The sequence below is a fragment of the Vigna umbellata genome, chromosome 7 (assembly GCF_029865625.1).
Source record: "Vigna umbellata cultivar VRB3 chromosome 7, Vumbellata_1.0, whole genome shotgun sequence".
Lineage (NCBI taxonomy): Eukaryota > Viridiplantae > Streptophyta > Magnoliopsida > Fabales > Fabaceae > Vigna > Vigna umbellata.
Genome location: NC_142171.1, coordinates 31,080,591 through 31,097,234, shown reverse-complemented (window position 1 = coordinate 31,097,234; position 16,644 = coordinate 31,080,591). Strand labels below are relative to the sequence as shown.

General features: G+C 37.9%; 1 protein-coding gene and 2 pseudogenes across 1 annotated transcript; 1 reads left to right on the top strand and 2 right to left on the bottom strand.

Annotated features, from left to right (window-relative positions):
- The first annotated feature begins 1,980 nt into the window (after window positions 1–1,980).
- On the top strand, window positions 1,981–3,087 carry LOC148195732 (uncharacterized; annotated as a pseudogene).
- A 5,954-nt stretch (window positions 3,088–9,041) lies between these two features.
- Window positions 9,042–11,489, bottom strand: LOC148195731 (uncharacterized; annotated as a pseudogene).
- A 4,151-nt stretch (window positions 11,490–15,640) lies between these two features.
- Window positions 15,641–15,964, bottom strand: LOC148195730 (uncharacterized). The gene has a single exon (XM_088095273.1). It carries the CDS (start codon window positions 15,962–15,964, stop codon window positions 15,641–15,643), a length of 324 nt encoding a protein of 107 aa, XP_087951399.1.
- Between the last annotated feature and the right edge of the window lie 680 nt (window positions 15,965–16,644).

Sequence of the window (16,644 nt, the reverse complement as noted above, 5' to 3'; positions counted from 1 at the left end):
CGTAGCGAGCTCTCTTGTTCTCATCTACAGTCCACTCAAAAAAGTCCTTGACCTTTGTCTTACCATTCTCTATTTTTGTTGGTTGAAAGGGACCATTGATAACAACATCCCATACATCCTTGTCCACTGATTCCAAGAAAATCTTCAATTTAATTATCCAAAAAGGGTAGTTTTCACCCATAAATAGTGGTGGCCTATTTCTAGATGGACCTTCTCCAATGTCTGAGATATATTGGCATCAGGAACGTTTTAACCGATTAAATAGAAAAGGTAATCGATTAAAATTTGAATAATTTTCGAATTCCCAGCTCTGGTGCACATTGTTAGAAAAGACATGCCTTAAAAAATTGATTTTTTTCAAAAGCTTTTCTATAAAAAATTATTTTTTTTCAAAAGCTTTGCAAAATCTAAGGTTTTCTTGAAATCAATAAAACAAGAATGATGAATCAACAATAAAAGAGAAAAGGATAGAGAAAGATTAACACAAGCAATTTATACTGGTTCAACCAAGCCTATATCTAGTCTTCCTTCAACAGCCTGAGTTGAAGGGATTTCACTATAATGATAGAGTTACAAAAATATAAAGATATCCCCTCTCAATGTACTTCTCACCCCACACAAAATCATTATAGCAAAGAAGAGGTGAACACCTTCACACTCTTACCACATAGAGAATAATCACAACTCTCTTAACACCTTGAGAACAATGACAACTCTCAATGAGAACACACACGACTCTCTTCCCTGGCACACCTGCATAGGAACACAATCCACAAATTGTAGATGATGATATTGATCTTCTAAGTACACTCCAGTAGTGCAGATCTAATCAGAACAATTCAGCCCAGTTTCCTGATAGAATCTTGATGTGTAAAACCCAAATTTATCCTTAATTCTTCAAGACTCTTCTTAGACGCTCCTGTAATCAAAACTCAATGAAACAGTTAATTATCAAATTGATTGCAATTGAATTGAAACAGCGCATAAGACAGATATTTATAGGATTTTCTTAATCCTAACGCATTTTAATTGATTACTAAAATAATGTAATCGGTTAAATTTTTCCTTCTTCTTTAACAGATTTGCTTATGTTTTAATTTAACAGATTATACAGTGCATGCAATCGATTATACAATTCTCATAGTAATAAATTCATTTGACCGTTAAAAATAGTTAAGGCTTTAAATGAAATTAATTTTAACATATGAAACATATTTAACCGATTATGTGTTAACGGTTGAAAATACCGTTATCTGTGAGGTAATTTTGGTACTAAGTTGAAGCTTGAGCGAGATTTCGGCCCACTTCATTCTTTTTACACTCTAGGGTTCGCCCAAGCCCCCTCTCTCAGATTCTCCTCACTCTAACCTCCCTAAACACCTCTCCCAAGTCCTCTCTTCCCTTTTCCCCTTGACTTTTCCACCAAAAACTTTATTTCTCACTTGATTTGCACTTTCCAACCATCAAAGTTGGGGGTTTTTAGTTGTGTGGATGCTAGGGGACAGATTTGTGCACTTAAATTAAGCTTCAATCTCTACTTTTTTTGTCTCCAATCAAGTAAGTCTTGTTAGGTTATGAATTGAGCACTTTAAAGTTTGATTCTTGAAAATTTTTGATGAGTAAGTTTGATTTTTGATGCCCTATATTGTCTATGCTTGATTTCCCACTGTTTGGACCGATTAAATTGTGCCAATTTTGGTCTGAACTGGGTGGAAACTGATTTGGAAAAAGATAGAAACAGTAGGGTTACGCTTGGCTGCACCGTGCGCCCCTCAAGCGCCTCCTGAGGGGCGCCCAAGCGGCGAGCGGCAGTGGCAGATTTTGAATTTTTTGCTGTGTTCTATTTTTGGTCGTTTGGTTTTGTGCAGCTGATGTTGAGGGCTCTCTGTTATACCCTCTTTCTGAATAATAAGAGTTGTGATTTTTGGGAACTAATGCTTGATGATTTCTTGATTTGTCTGTGATTTTTTCTGTGTAGGAATGGCATCTTCTTTAGGCAAAAGGATTAAAACCCTTGGTTCCAAAGAAAAGGAAACAAAGAGGAAGGAGAAGGAGCAGTTTTACTCAAACAAGTTCATAACCCCTGCTCATGAAAGATACTTCCCACAAGTGGAGGGAAGAAAATTGCTAATGGAAAGGAAGGTGGCGTCCATACCATCCTTGGCTCCCCAGTTTGAAAGGGAGCTGAACAATAGAGACTGGGGCCACGTGGTAGTCTACCCCTCTCCTGCCAATGTTGACATAGTCAAAGAGTTTTACAAAAATGCCAAAGCATTGGGGGGAGAAGATGAGACGTACTTCAGCTACGTGAGGGGTAAGAGGATTATTTTTTATGTTAATGATATTAATTGCTTCCTTAGTATAGAGTTGGAGGGGAAGCAATGTCAGTTTGCCTCGTCCATGCTGGAAGGGTAAGATTATAAGGATGTGGAGAGAACCTTATGTGTGCCTGGAGGGCATTTTCAGAGGAACAGTTCTGAGGCACCCGTCCACCCTACTAGACCCCATCTGACGCCTCTGGCGAAGTATTGGATGGCATTCTCTCATGCCAACATCCAACCCTGCTCTCATGTTTCTGACATCATTGTTCATAGGGCTATCCTCCTCTACTGTATTCTCAGAGGCCTTAATGTTAACATAGGCCAAGTCATAGCTGATGAGATCCAGAGTTGTGCCCGTGGTGCACCCAACAAGGCACCCCTAGGACATCCTTCATTGATCACCTACCTTTGCGAGGCTGCAAGCATTAATGTTTTTAGGCCACCACTGGAGCGTTTAAGAAAGGAGCTGGATGCAGCTTACTTTACTCACTATTGTGCAGTGGATGAGCCAGGCCATCCAAAGCCACCACCACAGCAGCCTAGGGCACAGAGGAAGGCGTCACCACCAGTTGAGGAGCCGGTTCATGAGGCCGCTCCTTTCCAGATGCGGGACATGTACTATTCTCTGCTGGATGCTAGGATGACTGTCATATACAGGGGCGAGCAGGCGCTGCTGAGGACACTGACGTCCGCATTCCCTGAGAGACAGTTCATGTCTCAGGATGAATTTGCAGCTTATGTGGCATGGCCCGCTGACCCAGCGTAGGAGGGTGATAGAGTTGATGCAGTTGAAGCTTCAGCCATGAATGAGGATGCTGAGGATGAGGAGTGATGATTTGTATTTGGCACCTACTAAAGGGTGCCATCTTTGTTATGACCAGGATTTATTTTATTTTTCAGTTTTTGTGTTATTTGCTTTGATTGACTGTATTTTGTTTCTGTTTTATTAGTTTTCTTTTTAATTATTTGTTTTGTGTTGTACTTTGCTTTAATGGACTACACTGCTTTGTTTCAATTGTGATTGTTTTATGATAAGTCCTGCTTTGATATTCTAGTGTGTGGATTGATATTGAGGTGATGCATGATGTGCTGATATATAGGTGATTGTTCATAGAGTATGAAACAGGTGCTTGAGGTAAAGTTTGATTGAGATACTGAGCATGTTGTTTTTCTGAATTTTGGGACTTGAGAGTTTACCTGTGTGAGTTTTGAGCTTCAGAGTTTTTGATGAATAATTGTTATTACTTTGAAAGTATGAATGATTTTGCCCAAATTTTCTGTGATTGAAGTACTTGCTAGCAGGTTTCACATGATCAAGGCCATTTTTGTTATCCCTTATTCTTTTAGCCTTCACATGAATTTATCCACTGAAAAGAAAACAGTTTGTTCTACCCGTTGAACCTTAAGCCTTATGCATGTGTTGAACACCCTTTGTGAAAATCTTTACCTTGAGTTAAGTTGAGAACATTTGTGAGGTATTGATAAAGGTTCAAGTTTGGGGTTACTAGGATGATTGAAAAGAAAAAGCATTGAGCTAAGCAGTGAGTACTTGAAAAGCAAAAGCAAAAGCAAAAGAAAAAGAAAAATAAAAAGAAAAGAAAAACTCAATGCAAGGGAAAGCTAAGAAAAAGAAATTTAGTTTGTGCTTGAATGATGAAATCATAAATATCTCTCTTAACTCAAGGATTTTGTTGACCAGAAAAACCAATTTCCTTCTTAGCCCAACCAAGTTACAAACCATGAAAAGCCCTTATGATGACAACTTGCTTGTGAGTATGTTTGATTGTGGCTAAATGAAAGGCAAAGTTAAATTGTGTGACATTGTGATAGCAGAGTGAAAAAGACAACAACACCTCACTATACACCTGTGAGTTGAGTAATACACTTTTGAGTGCTTTGGTGATACACTTTTGAGTACTTGAGTGAAACACTTTCTTTGGTGAGGAGTAGTTCTCTGAAATTTCTAATTGCATCTATGCTTGGTTGATTGATCATCCTTAAAGATAGCATCTGCTGAAGTACATGAGCATCACACTAATTTTAATTGATTAAGGCATCTGTACATCTTAACTGACATCTGTATGTTGAGTTGATCAAAGGGATTTCTTGTTTGGAAGAAAAAGTTTTTGAAAAAGGTTGAGTCATTGTAGTGATTGTTCTGAAAAGCTAAGTTACAATCTGTTTTGCTTGAGGACAAGCAAAGTTCTAAGTTTGAGGTTTAAGCGTAGGAAGTGTCGCTCACCGCCCGGGCGCCCCTTTTGGGGTGCTTGAGTGCCGGACGTAGAAGGCTTGGGCGATCTCTGAGAGGCTTGAGGGTGGAAGACCACCGCTCGCCACCCGAGCACCTTAAGTGGGGTGCTTGAGCGCCATTCTCCCGGGCTTGGGCTTTGTTTCTCTTCTGCTTTCGTTCTATTTAAAGGACCCAGGCGTCCTAGGTTTGATTTCTCTGGTTGGAGCAGCACAACAACACACTCTTCCACTCTCTAAAGGCGGATTTGGATGCGAAAGCATCCTTCCTCTACTTTTAGGGCTTTGCTATCTCATGCTTTTCCATTATTCATCTAGTTTCTCCATCTCTATGGGGAACTAAACTCTATTTGTTGTTGGGGAATGATGTAACCTTGTGAACTCTCATGTATTTGAATTGATTCTTAATTTCGTATGTCTTTTCATTAATTGTTAGAGTAATTCAACTATGCTTATTACATGCTTTGTTTAACTCATTCATCTAATGATTTATGAATTGCATGAGTGCCGGGAGGTTCCTTACAATTTAGGTTCTTGTTGAATTCTCCCAAGAGTAATATTTCTCAGGGATGAGGGTATGAGTCTTGGTCGTCTTAAGCTCTTGATCTTCACATTTAATTGTTAGGAATGCTAGGAATTGCATGAACTGGTGGTTAAGGACAGACTTATTCGCCGAGGGATCGGGTTTAGGTGATTTAGTGAGTGACGTTAAAATTAATGCATAAAGAAGAATTCTTACATACATGAGAGGGAACTTGGTGAAATCTAACCCCAACAACATACTCATCTCATTATAAACAACATCTGTTCATCTTTGTGTTACTCTGCTAGTGATCAAACTGCATTCATATTTAATTTTCTGTTCTTGTATCTTAAACTAGTGATTTCATTTTATTTAAGTCTTAATTAATCGAGTCATCACACAACTATTTAGTGTCGATAGTCTTTTGGGATACGAAACTTGGTCTTACCATTTTATATTACTTGTGTGATTTGGTACACTTGCCAATCCATCAACATTATGTCAACACTTAAGCAAATTTACAAATCAATTTCCATTCTAAACATATCAATACACTAATGAAACATATATTGGCATACCATCATATTTTAATCGATTATACAACTTATGTAATTGGTCATTACACAAATATTTGCCCATGTTAAACATACAAGTGATCTAGAGAAATCTAACAGATTATATACATTGATTGACCTATTATTTCTTCCAAAAATGAAATATTCAATCTGTTTTAAAGCATGATTCATTCAACGAATAATGAATACATATATCAAGCATATCAAGCATAAACACAATAAGGATAAAACAATTTTTATTCCATTTGTTGTGCAAGAAACCATAAAACGATTTTTTGTTCAGCATCAAAAACATAAATATGTAGGGTAGGTATAGCTTCCCCTATCAACAGATTGGATCTGGATTATTCAAGTGATGTTTACATGTGTTTGAGTGTGTTTATATGGGTATGTGATGCTTTAATGCATGTATGATGTGTTAACTATGTTTCCATGTGATTTAGGGCTGATGTATGTATGTTAGAATGCTTGAATCATGTCTAGGATGTGTTTTGATTCGGCAATAATCGATTATCATTAGTTATAATCGATTATCTGCGTGTTGGTTTTGAGTGTGGCTTTGGGAATAATCGATTATCTGGGATGATAATCGATTATCCCTTCCTGCTTGATGTTTATGGGTAAACTTTACTGAGATAATCGATTAAGGTTAGTGGTTATGTTTAGGGTCAATTTGACTTGTGGTTGAGAGTGGAGCATGAGGGAGTGTTGGGATGTACATGAGTATGTGATAGATGAGCATGAGATGGAGGATAAGTCTACTTGTTGTACCTCATAAACTTGGTTCTATATGCGAATAGGTGCTTCCTTTTGCCTTATGTGCATTGGAAGGAGATGATCTGTAGGGGGGCTACATATGTCCTGTAGGGGAGGCTACATGTGGGTTGTAAGAGCGACTACAGTCGGTGAGGTAGGGTACAAGAGTGAGATGAACTCTTTCCTCTATGGTATTATGGTACAATGATGCTCATGGTGTTGTTCATGACTGAGATAGTCATGATGGTGATTTATCTATGATGATGATCATGGTATTTGAGACGCTCCAGGTTATGTTATGTTGATAGTGTTGTTACTATAATGGATAGAGGGTTAAAGATCAAGGATCAATGATCGAAGTTCAAGGATCAGGGATCGAGGATCGAGTAATTCAGTATGATTAAATTGTTTATGTTAGAGGATTAGGAATTATATTGTTATTACTACTATGTATGGGGTGTTTGATTATGGTTGTTATATTCTAGAGGTATGTATCTTGTTGTGTGTTTGATTATGGTTGGTATAATCAGAAGATATGTATCTCTTTGTTTGTTTGATTATGGTTGATATAATCAGTATGTACGTATCTTGTTGTTATGATTATTTTACGGTAGCTTACCCCACACATGTTTGTGTTTGTGTGTTTATGAATGAAATTATCGGCGACGATCGTATAATGTGTTATATGTGAGCAAATAATGTTATAGATGTTCTAGAGGCATGATTGACTCGAGAGAGGATGGAGAATAACCTTGTGATTCATTTAAAGCTATTTTTGTTTTACAAGTTAACACAATATAATTAGAGTATATCCTTCATTATTTTATTACTTAAAATAATGTAATTGGATAAGGTTTTCTTTAAGTACGTTTTCGCGCTATGATAAATTTTTAATTTTACCGACTTTTAGTAACTAGTGACATCTCAACAATCGGGGTGTTATAGTAAGTTTCTCATGCCTTGGCCAGTTCTAGTGCTTTAACAATGCCAGTTCAAACAACCATAAACTCTCATGCTCTCACACTTTTGCTATCTTATCTAAGAATTCTTTTCTCTTCCTTAAAATTTCAGTCTTACGATACTCTCTTTTTCTTTCTCTCAATTCTTTGTGTCTCTCCTCTTACGCTTCTCTCTTTTTATTTCTAATTTAATAAAAATTGGGGAAATTCGAGAAATTAGGGCTCGTCCTTGTATTTGAAGGTCAAATCCTTAAATTAAAAGGGTGTGATAGGAGGTTGAGCTTGTAGTTCTGTGACGCGGGTGGGTGTAGTGCTTGTGGTTGTTGTTGTTCGAAGACAATGTCGAAGGAGCACTCTTGTTATTCATCGAGTTGCAGTGCCAGGCGGAAGGAAAATGGTACGTCTTCACCGATCTACTACTGTGGTCAAAGTTGTGTGGTGAGAACTGCCAAAACTACGAAGAATCGGGGCAAGCAATTTTGGGGATGCTCCAAGTATAAGGTATGTTAGATTCAACTCAACCTAATTAAGTTGTGGTAGTGTTTGTGAGAAGAAGGTGATACTCCCTAATTAAGTTGAATGTTGTCTTTACAAAATGGTGGTGAAGAAAGTGGTTGTTCTTCAAATGGTGCAATGATATTGGTGGTGACGAAAGAGGTAGCTTCTTCAACAGTGAAGGAAACAAAGAAACTCTGGTGAACAATGAAGACATGGATAGTACTAGGAAAATGATAGTGAATTTACAGAAATCAGTTTTCATTGTTCAAAAGTGGATGAAGGTGTTGATGTTGTTTGTGTATGTTTTATGTGTAATACAGATAGTTTTAGTTTCAATGTTCATGAGGAAGGGATGATTTCTTGTAACTTTGTTGTAGGTTTGGTCTGTTGTAATGAAATTAATGAAATGAATGAAATGGAAGAGTTGTTATAAATTCAGTCCATATACTGTGTACAAAATTACTGCTAAATTACATCATTGTTATAATGCTAAATCATCTTTATAGAATAAGCAATTTCAATTTATGTTCACATTATACGATAATTGTTTTGAATTTTTCAGAAAGAATGAATAAGGAGTATTTATTGTTGACAAGACGCAAGATAGCCGAAGCACAAAGACAATCTCAGTGGCACGAGGGTGAGTATGAGGAGGGTTTAAACTTAAAGAAAACTTATCTTGTTCAGACCACAGATACATTGCTGAGATACTATTGGCTTCAGCTCTACTTCTGAGAGCTTTGAGTTATGAGCTGCTGACATTTCAACATGACTCATCAGGTCATCCCATTAACCTTGAGTTATTCCTTGTGTTGGAACAGACCAAGTTAAATAGTTTGCTTTCGATAGAAGGGGGCAACCATGGAAAAATTGCTTACAAGAAGCTAAACACAGAGATAACAAAAACTTCTTAAAGAACTCATCACTGCAAACACAGGAAGCTAAACACAAAACTTCTTAAATAACAAAAGCTTACAGCAAACTGGTATGAATCGTTCCATAAAAGCAAAGATAACATTCCATAAAAGCAAAAGGTTCAACATCAGAATTGGTTCAACATCACAAAAGGTTCAACATCAGAATTTTTACATCATTACAAGGTACAAAAAACGACTGCTGCAATTGTGCCAGTAAACATCAAAATTGGTTACAGCTTGCTTGCTTAAGGCTGATTTGATGATGGTATGTTTTCTTCATTTGTTGGGTTGATTTGTTGTGTTTGGTCAGGGTTGACTTCACCATCTTGGGTTGATTTCTGGCAAGAAGTTCTGTTGTGACCCAGCTCCTTACAAATGCCACATCTTTTTTGTATACCACCCTTCCTCATTCTTGTTTCATCCTTGACTAACTCCCATTCCTGCAACCTTCTTTTCTTCTTGGGCCTCCTTGGCAATATTCTCTTTTTTGGAGGGAGCACATCATTATATGGGGTAATTTGCCACATATTCTCACCATTATTTGGATACACAATGGAAGAGTACATTTCTTCATATGTTGTCTTCCTAAAACAAACAGGGATGAAGTCATCTGCATCTAAATTCAGAAACTTCATAACAGCCAACGCATGACAACATGGAATGCCTGAGATAGCCCATTTCCTGCATGTGCATTCATATTTGTCTATATCAACTATAAACTTGTCGCCAGCTTGGGACACATGACGAACTTCAAACAGCTACAGTGCTGACCAGCTGGAAAAACAAAATTAAAATTCAGAAAGTACACATACACTTAAACTGTTGAACACATGATAAATGTTAATATATTATGGTTACCTAGGAATCCGAAATTTGGTTAGCTGGGACTCCTTATTAAGTCTACTCTTGATTTTTGGACAAATCATCCCAGACAATGATTCACTTTTTGTTCGGTTTGTTGCCCATCTGTTTATCAAGTAAAGGCGGATCTCCTCCAACATGGTTATGATTGGCTTTGACCTTGTATGCAGCAATACACTGTTGAATGCCTCTGATATGTTGTTTACCAAAGTATTACACTTAGCAGTGGTGGTAAACCTTGATCGTGACCAGTATCTACATTTCAAGAGATTAGGAAATATGGGTATCACATTCTGCCACTTCCACAACTATGAATTGAATCACATTTCAAGAGATTAGGAAATATCACCATACCTGGGAGGAATTTTTATAAGGTATTTGAAGGCCTCGAGGTTCACTTCCTTTAATTTTGTCATTTCGGTTTCCCAAGCTTGTGGATGAGTTGTTGTAGCTGCCTTCCACATCATCCGCTTTAGCTGCTTTGTAGGGAATTTTTTCCTAAAATTTGCGTAAAGGTGCCTAACACAAAACCGATGATCAACTGTAGGGAGTACTTCTTCAAAAGCTTGCATTAAGCCCTGTAATTTGAAATTGACAGTGTTGTTAAAGGTCTCATATCAATAATAATGAAAATTAACATACGTTTTTAGGAAGAAAGGGCATGTGAATAACCTTTTGTTGATCTGATATGAATGTCAATGATGCATGTACTGCCTCCCCACCAATGTCTTCAACCACAAGTTCCAGAAACCATTTCCATGTTTCTTTATTCTCTACTTCCACAATGGCATATGCTAGAGGTAGCATCTGGTCATTTGCGTCTCTTGCAATAGCAGTTAGCAATTCACCACCATATTTACCTTTTAAAAAAGCACCATCCAACCCTATAATTGGCCTGCAGGACACAAAATTGTCCTTGCAGGCCCTAAGACAAACATAAAACCTCTTGAAAATATGGCCACCAACATTCTCTTCCACTTCCACCTTCACTGTGGATGCAGGATTACGAGCTAAGAGCTCATCCGCATAATCATAGATCCTTTTATATTGTTCTTTGAAACACCCATCTACATGGTCTAAAGCAATGGACTTTTCTCTAAAAGCCATGGATCTAGATACACCAACATTCCACTTTCTACTTATCTTGTCACGAATTTTCCCTACCTTGACTTTGGGATTTTCTCTCACGGTTTTCTCCAACCTCTTACTCAACCCATTTTGAATTAAGTAATTTGACTTTGTGCTCTCAAGTGTGGTTGTCAACAATAGTCCTTAATTGCCACGTTCGTACTACATTCATATAACCACAATATGCCATCCAGGGGCACTTTCCTTTAGCACCCATACACTTCACTCTAATTCTCTTCTTATCATTTTTAACATATGTTAGATTTCTCCCATTTTCTACTGCATATGTTTTTATGGCATCCAGAATATCTTGCTTGTTAGCAAAATAAGTGCCCAAATCCCACTTGTAATCCACCATTGTTTTAGGCATACTAAATGTTACAAACTTTTCATAACTTTCTTCCTCATCATCTTCTCTATCACTTTCTCCTCCACTAAGCAATTCTTCTGATTCCCAATTATCATCAGACAAACCTCTATCATTGTAAGTATTTATACCATCCTCAACATCACTATCAGAAATGCGAGTCCATGATGGTCCATCATCTTGCACATCAACTTCAATTTCACCAAACCAATTCCCAACTCCATGCCCTACCTCTTCTTGGATATCACAGTCAACTAGGTCATCCATACTAGGAACATCCACATTGCAATCAACATTGGCATCCTCACCACTGCAACTCCAACTACGAACATCAACATCATCTCCTTCAGACTCACCCACATCACATTCAACTTCAATTTGACCTTCTACAACATCATCTCTTTCGGACTCACCCATATCACATTCAGCTTCGATTTGACCTTCTACAACATCATCTTCCTCAGTTCTTTCTTTTGATACAGGAACTTCACACTCACCATCACCTACCTCCTGACACTCATCATGAACTTATTCACACTCACCATCATCACTATCATACATCACAGGTTGAACTTCTTCTTCACCTATATTATGTGGAACATTTTCTAACAAGTGTACGATCTCAGGTTCACACATTGTGTGAACAACAAATAAATGAACTTGTCCATTTAGCCTAGCTAAGTTCATCATGTGCATGGCTCCTCTATCATCAGACAAAGCCTCTAACCTATCATCTAACACAGAACCCCCCCTAAAGAATACCACAACTCCTTAAATCCATCATATCCAAGTCCTTTTACTACACTGACTATAATGAAGTAACTCCACACGTCTGGGTCAATGGTGGAAAACAACTTCAAAATGATCCTCCATGTAATACATTATAACAGTATATATCCTATAAAATAATAAGACGGGAACGACAACAAAAATTATATAAAATTAGAAGCAGGACAAGGAAACACGGGGACCAACTACAACATAACTTAAACAAAAGAAAAAGCACAAGAAACAAACATGGGGGACCACATTGGAACACCAATATAAAGCACAACAACAATTAGGGTCTACTACGACACTTCAAACATGGGGGACCACTTTCAACAGCAATTTCAAGAACAACATAAATAACACACTACCACACCACTTCGAACATGGGGGACCACGACTAACCATGCATCATTGTCCAAAATATACAAAGAAATAAACATTTACTAACCTGGACACGTGCTACACCTCCAACGACCTTCGCGAAACTCTTCCACGTGATTCACCGCCAAAAATTACCTACTTATAATCAAAACCACCGATAGATCACTACAATTTTATACAACGAAAGCTTATGTCTAACTAATTTCTCACGCAAAAGTGATGCTCCCCAAATGCCAGCACAATGCCATTTCCAGCAACGAACCCTAAGTTCGCAGATTTCCCCAATTTCTCATACACAAGCTACCCCAAAATAGGAAACATTGCTTTAATATGTTTAATAATTTAATATGTTTAATAATTTCTAAATATCTTTTCATTTATTAATATATTTAACAATTAAAAATGTGAAAAATCCACCTATACAGCTCAAACGGCGCCACCTAGATGCCTTAGCTTGCCACCTATTAAAAAAGTTAACGTCGTTAACTGCATTTAACGAAAATGCTATTATTGAATCAAACTGACCAAATTAGGGACCCAATTGATCACTTCCAAAATTGGAGGACCCAATTGAAACGAACCTGCAAATATAGGGACCTACTGTGACATCCCAAAATATCATATACACATATAATATAAAAGGATTCAACTATTATAATATGTAAAAGCAGTTGAGAGATAGAGATAATAGTATTTAAATATGTATACAGTCATCCAAAAGATAGAGGGAATTAAAACGAAAATCAAACTTGAGTACAAGTTTTCAAAGTTCTCCAAAATACAAGGCTATTGAAATTTTAAAGAGACCTAAAAAGTTTTCCAAAAGTGTCGAACTATATAAAATAAAAGCTAGGAGTTTTTTAAAATAACACGCTAATCAACTAAGAGTTAGTAGAGGGCCTAAGTACTAGGGGCTGGGTCTTCTTCAACCTCCAAAGCTTGCTCCAATGGTACATCATCACCTACTGCTCACATCCAAAGGATTGGATGATCATCGCAAGGGAGAAGACAAACACATACAATGCAAGGGTGAGTTAGGTCTCAACGAAACATACAGATAATTTCAATTCAATCTAGAATTTCCAAGAACGTCCATACACACATAAACATGTAAGTCATCCTAAACATAAATATTTATTTCACAAAACTCATTAAAGCAAGCATCCCATCATGTTAAGACTCCTAGACACGTCCGAACATAAAATGTATGTAGAGCTGGGGCGGGTTGTGCACTTGTGATGGCCCCTACTGCTTTGCAAAGCCATTGCCGAGGGGTTCCACCCGACCATACACAAGGCTAGTCCGTTACCGCGGAATAGACCTTCAGTGATAGCGCCTACCCTAGGACCTCCCACTACTCTCACCACACGCGTCAGTCCTCTCTAAGTGAGAATGAAAGACCGTTGGAGTGTTAGGGATAACCCCCCATATGGAAGCCTCTCACATTCATTCAATACACTAACTGATCCCACCGAGAGACCTTAATTTCATATTCAATCCGACCACTTTAAATCACATGATATTCCTCTTGGATCAATAACGTACCTCATAAACCACTTTGATTCATCAAACATAAACTTTCATAGTCATTCAAGTGCATTCTTACTATATTGTCTCATACCAAACCCATACACCATCATACAACATCAACCATGTCATAACAACAACTCATACATTACATACTTTCACAAAACCATCACTTATTAACACAAATTTCTTTAGGACTTTTAATTTTCAATAATTAAGTAATTCAAACAGCTTGGAGCCCTCACCAATGGCTCTGGATGGGTCAAAACCCCCTAAAACGACCTAAAGAACGTCCAAAACGGACATCCGGAACCCCGAAAACCACCTAAAACTGTCTTGAATGATTTTTCGACGATATATGATAATCGATTATTTGCGAGAGCTTTGAAGAGGATACAACTCTCTGACTAACATAATCGATTATCAAGTGAGATAATCGATTATTCTTATCAATTTTTGAGAGCAACGTGATTTTTCTGGTTTTGGTGCATCTTAGACACTTTAATGAGTTTCTAACACTCCAAACTTGATCTATATGACGAAATAAACTTGTATAACTGATTCTAATACTTCCTAATCTTATTATCTAGTTATTTAATGTTGATTTAAACTCTAAACCCTCAATTTCATCAACCTAGGTACTCAATTGTGAATCTACCACTTATAAATTATTTTTGACACTTTTAACACTCCTAATGAGTCACAATTAACTTACCCAAGTTATCTAAACTGGTCCTAACAGCCTGGAATAAAAAAATTCAGATTTTGACTACCTTAGTTCTCTTTATAGGTTATAAACTTCAATGATTCACATGGTTATTTCCTAATAACTTATTTAACAGAACTCATTTCTCATAAGCATTCAAAATTATCACAGCATTGTATCAATACCAGTTCCTAATCATCCAATTTACAGTTCATATCAACATCAACCAGCAGTACACGATCAAATAGGCAAAATCACAAGTTTTCAGATTATCCTTAATTAAAATCTAACCCATAAACTTTACATGCACTCTATCACTATATCTACTAAATCTAACTCATGCAAATTCAAGAATTTCACAGAACAGCACAAAAACCCCAGCTTCCCTTACCTCTAGTGTAGACAACCAAGCTCAAGTAGAAACCCTAGACCACTTGCTTGCACTCCCAAAATGTTAGAATCACCTATAAATCATCAATTGATGATGGAAAACGAATCTTGGAACCAGATAAAAGCTAGATTATGGAAGAAAACGAAATGGGTTGCATGCAACAAGTTCAATCGCATGCTTACAACCCTAGGGCACACGAGAAAGGGGGTTTTCTTACCGGTTGGAGAAAATGGAAAATCAATCGGTAGAAACGTAGCTCTTGGAGTCCTGAAGGTCTAGGTAGCTTCAATTCGGGAAACAAATGGTTAGATTTTGGAGTTGGAATAAAGAGAGTGGCAAGGCAAGGAAGAAAAGAGAGAGTGCTTGAAAGAAAAGGGGGAACGTTCTTCTGAAGCACAATTTAGATGTGGTTTTTTTTTTAGGAGATTAAGTCTTTTTACTTTACTAATTTTGCCCAACCTATCCTATGCTGCCACGTATACACACTTTTTGGTTATATTTTATAAGGTCTTACATTCTCCCCAACAACAAAAATTTTGTCCTCGAAAATTAGGACTTACCAGAAAACAAGTGAGGATATGACTTCTTGATCTCTTCGTCCTTCTCCAGGTAGAATCGCCGGTTCTACTGTCCCATATGACTTTGATCAGTCTAGTAGCTTTCCCATCTGGTCGTTTGGCTAGCCTCTCATCTACTTTGATCGGTTGCATCTCTATAGATCTTCCTTGACTTGTACAGTGTCAGCTTCCAACACGTGAGAAGGGTCGGGGACATACTTCCGAAGCTGAGAAACATGAAAGACTGGATGGAGATTAGCTAGTTGGGGTGGCATAGCTATCTCATATGCGACTGGTCCGATGCGTCTACAAATCTGATATGGCCCAAGGTATCTGGGAGAAAGCTTCTTAGCACGGATGGCCTTCCCTACTCTAGTAGTAGGTGTCACACGAAGAAACACATGGTCATCGGCCTCGAACTCCAAAGGCCTGCGTCTCCTGTCAGCATATGATTTCTGCCTACTCTGTGAGGCTCTCATCCTCTCTTGAATCACTCTCACTTTCTCAGTCGTTTGTTGCACTATTTCTAGCCCAGTCAACACAAACTCCCCATCTTGGAACCAGCATAAAGGTGTCCTGCAACGCCTCCCATAAAGAGCTTCGAACGGTGCGATTCCAATACTGGTCTGAAAGTTGTTATTTTATGTGAACTCCACCAATGGCAGCAGTTCATCCCAGTCTCCCAGATGATCAAGTACACACGTCCTAAGCAGATCCTCCAATGACTGTATAGTCCATTCTGACTGACCATCAGTCTGAGGATGGTAAGCAGAACTCATCTAGAGTCTACTACCCATCTCATTCTGTAAAGTCTGCCAGAAGCGAGAAGTGAAGCGGGGGTCTCTATCCGATATGATGCTGGAAGACACACCATGCAATCTAACTATTTCCTTGATGTACAACTGAGCTAACTTCTGCATAGGCATCTTCAAATTAATTGCCAAGAAGTGGGCACTCTTGGTCAATCTATCAACTATTACCCAGATGGCATCATGTTTTTTTATAGTGTATGGCAAATGGGTTACGAAATCCATTGCAATGTTGTCCCATTTCCACTCAGGAACATCAGGTTGTTGTAACATACCACCTGGCCTCTAGTGTTCTATCTTAGCCTTTTGACAAGTAAGGCAAGAGGAAACAAATCGAGCTACATCACCTT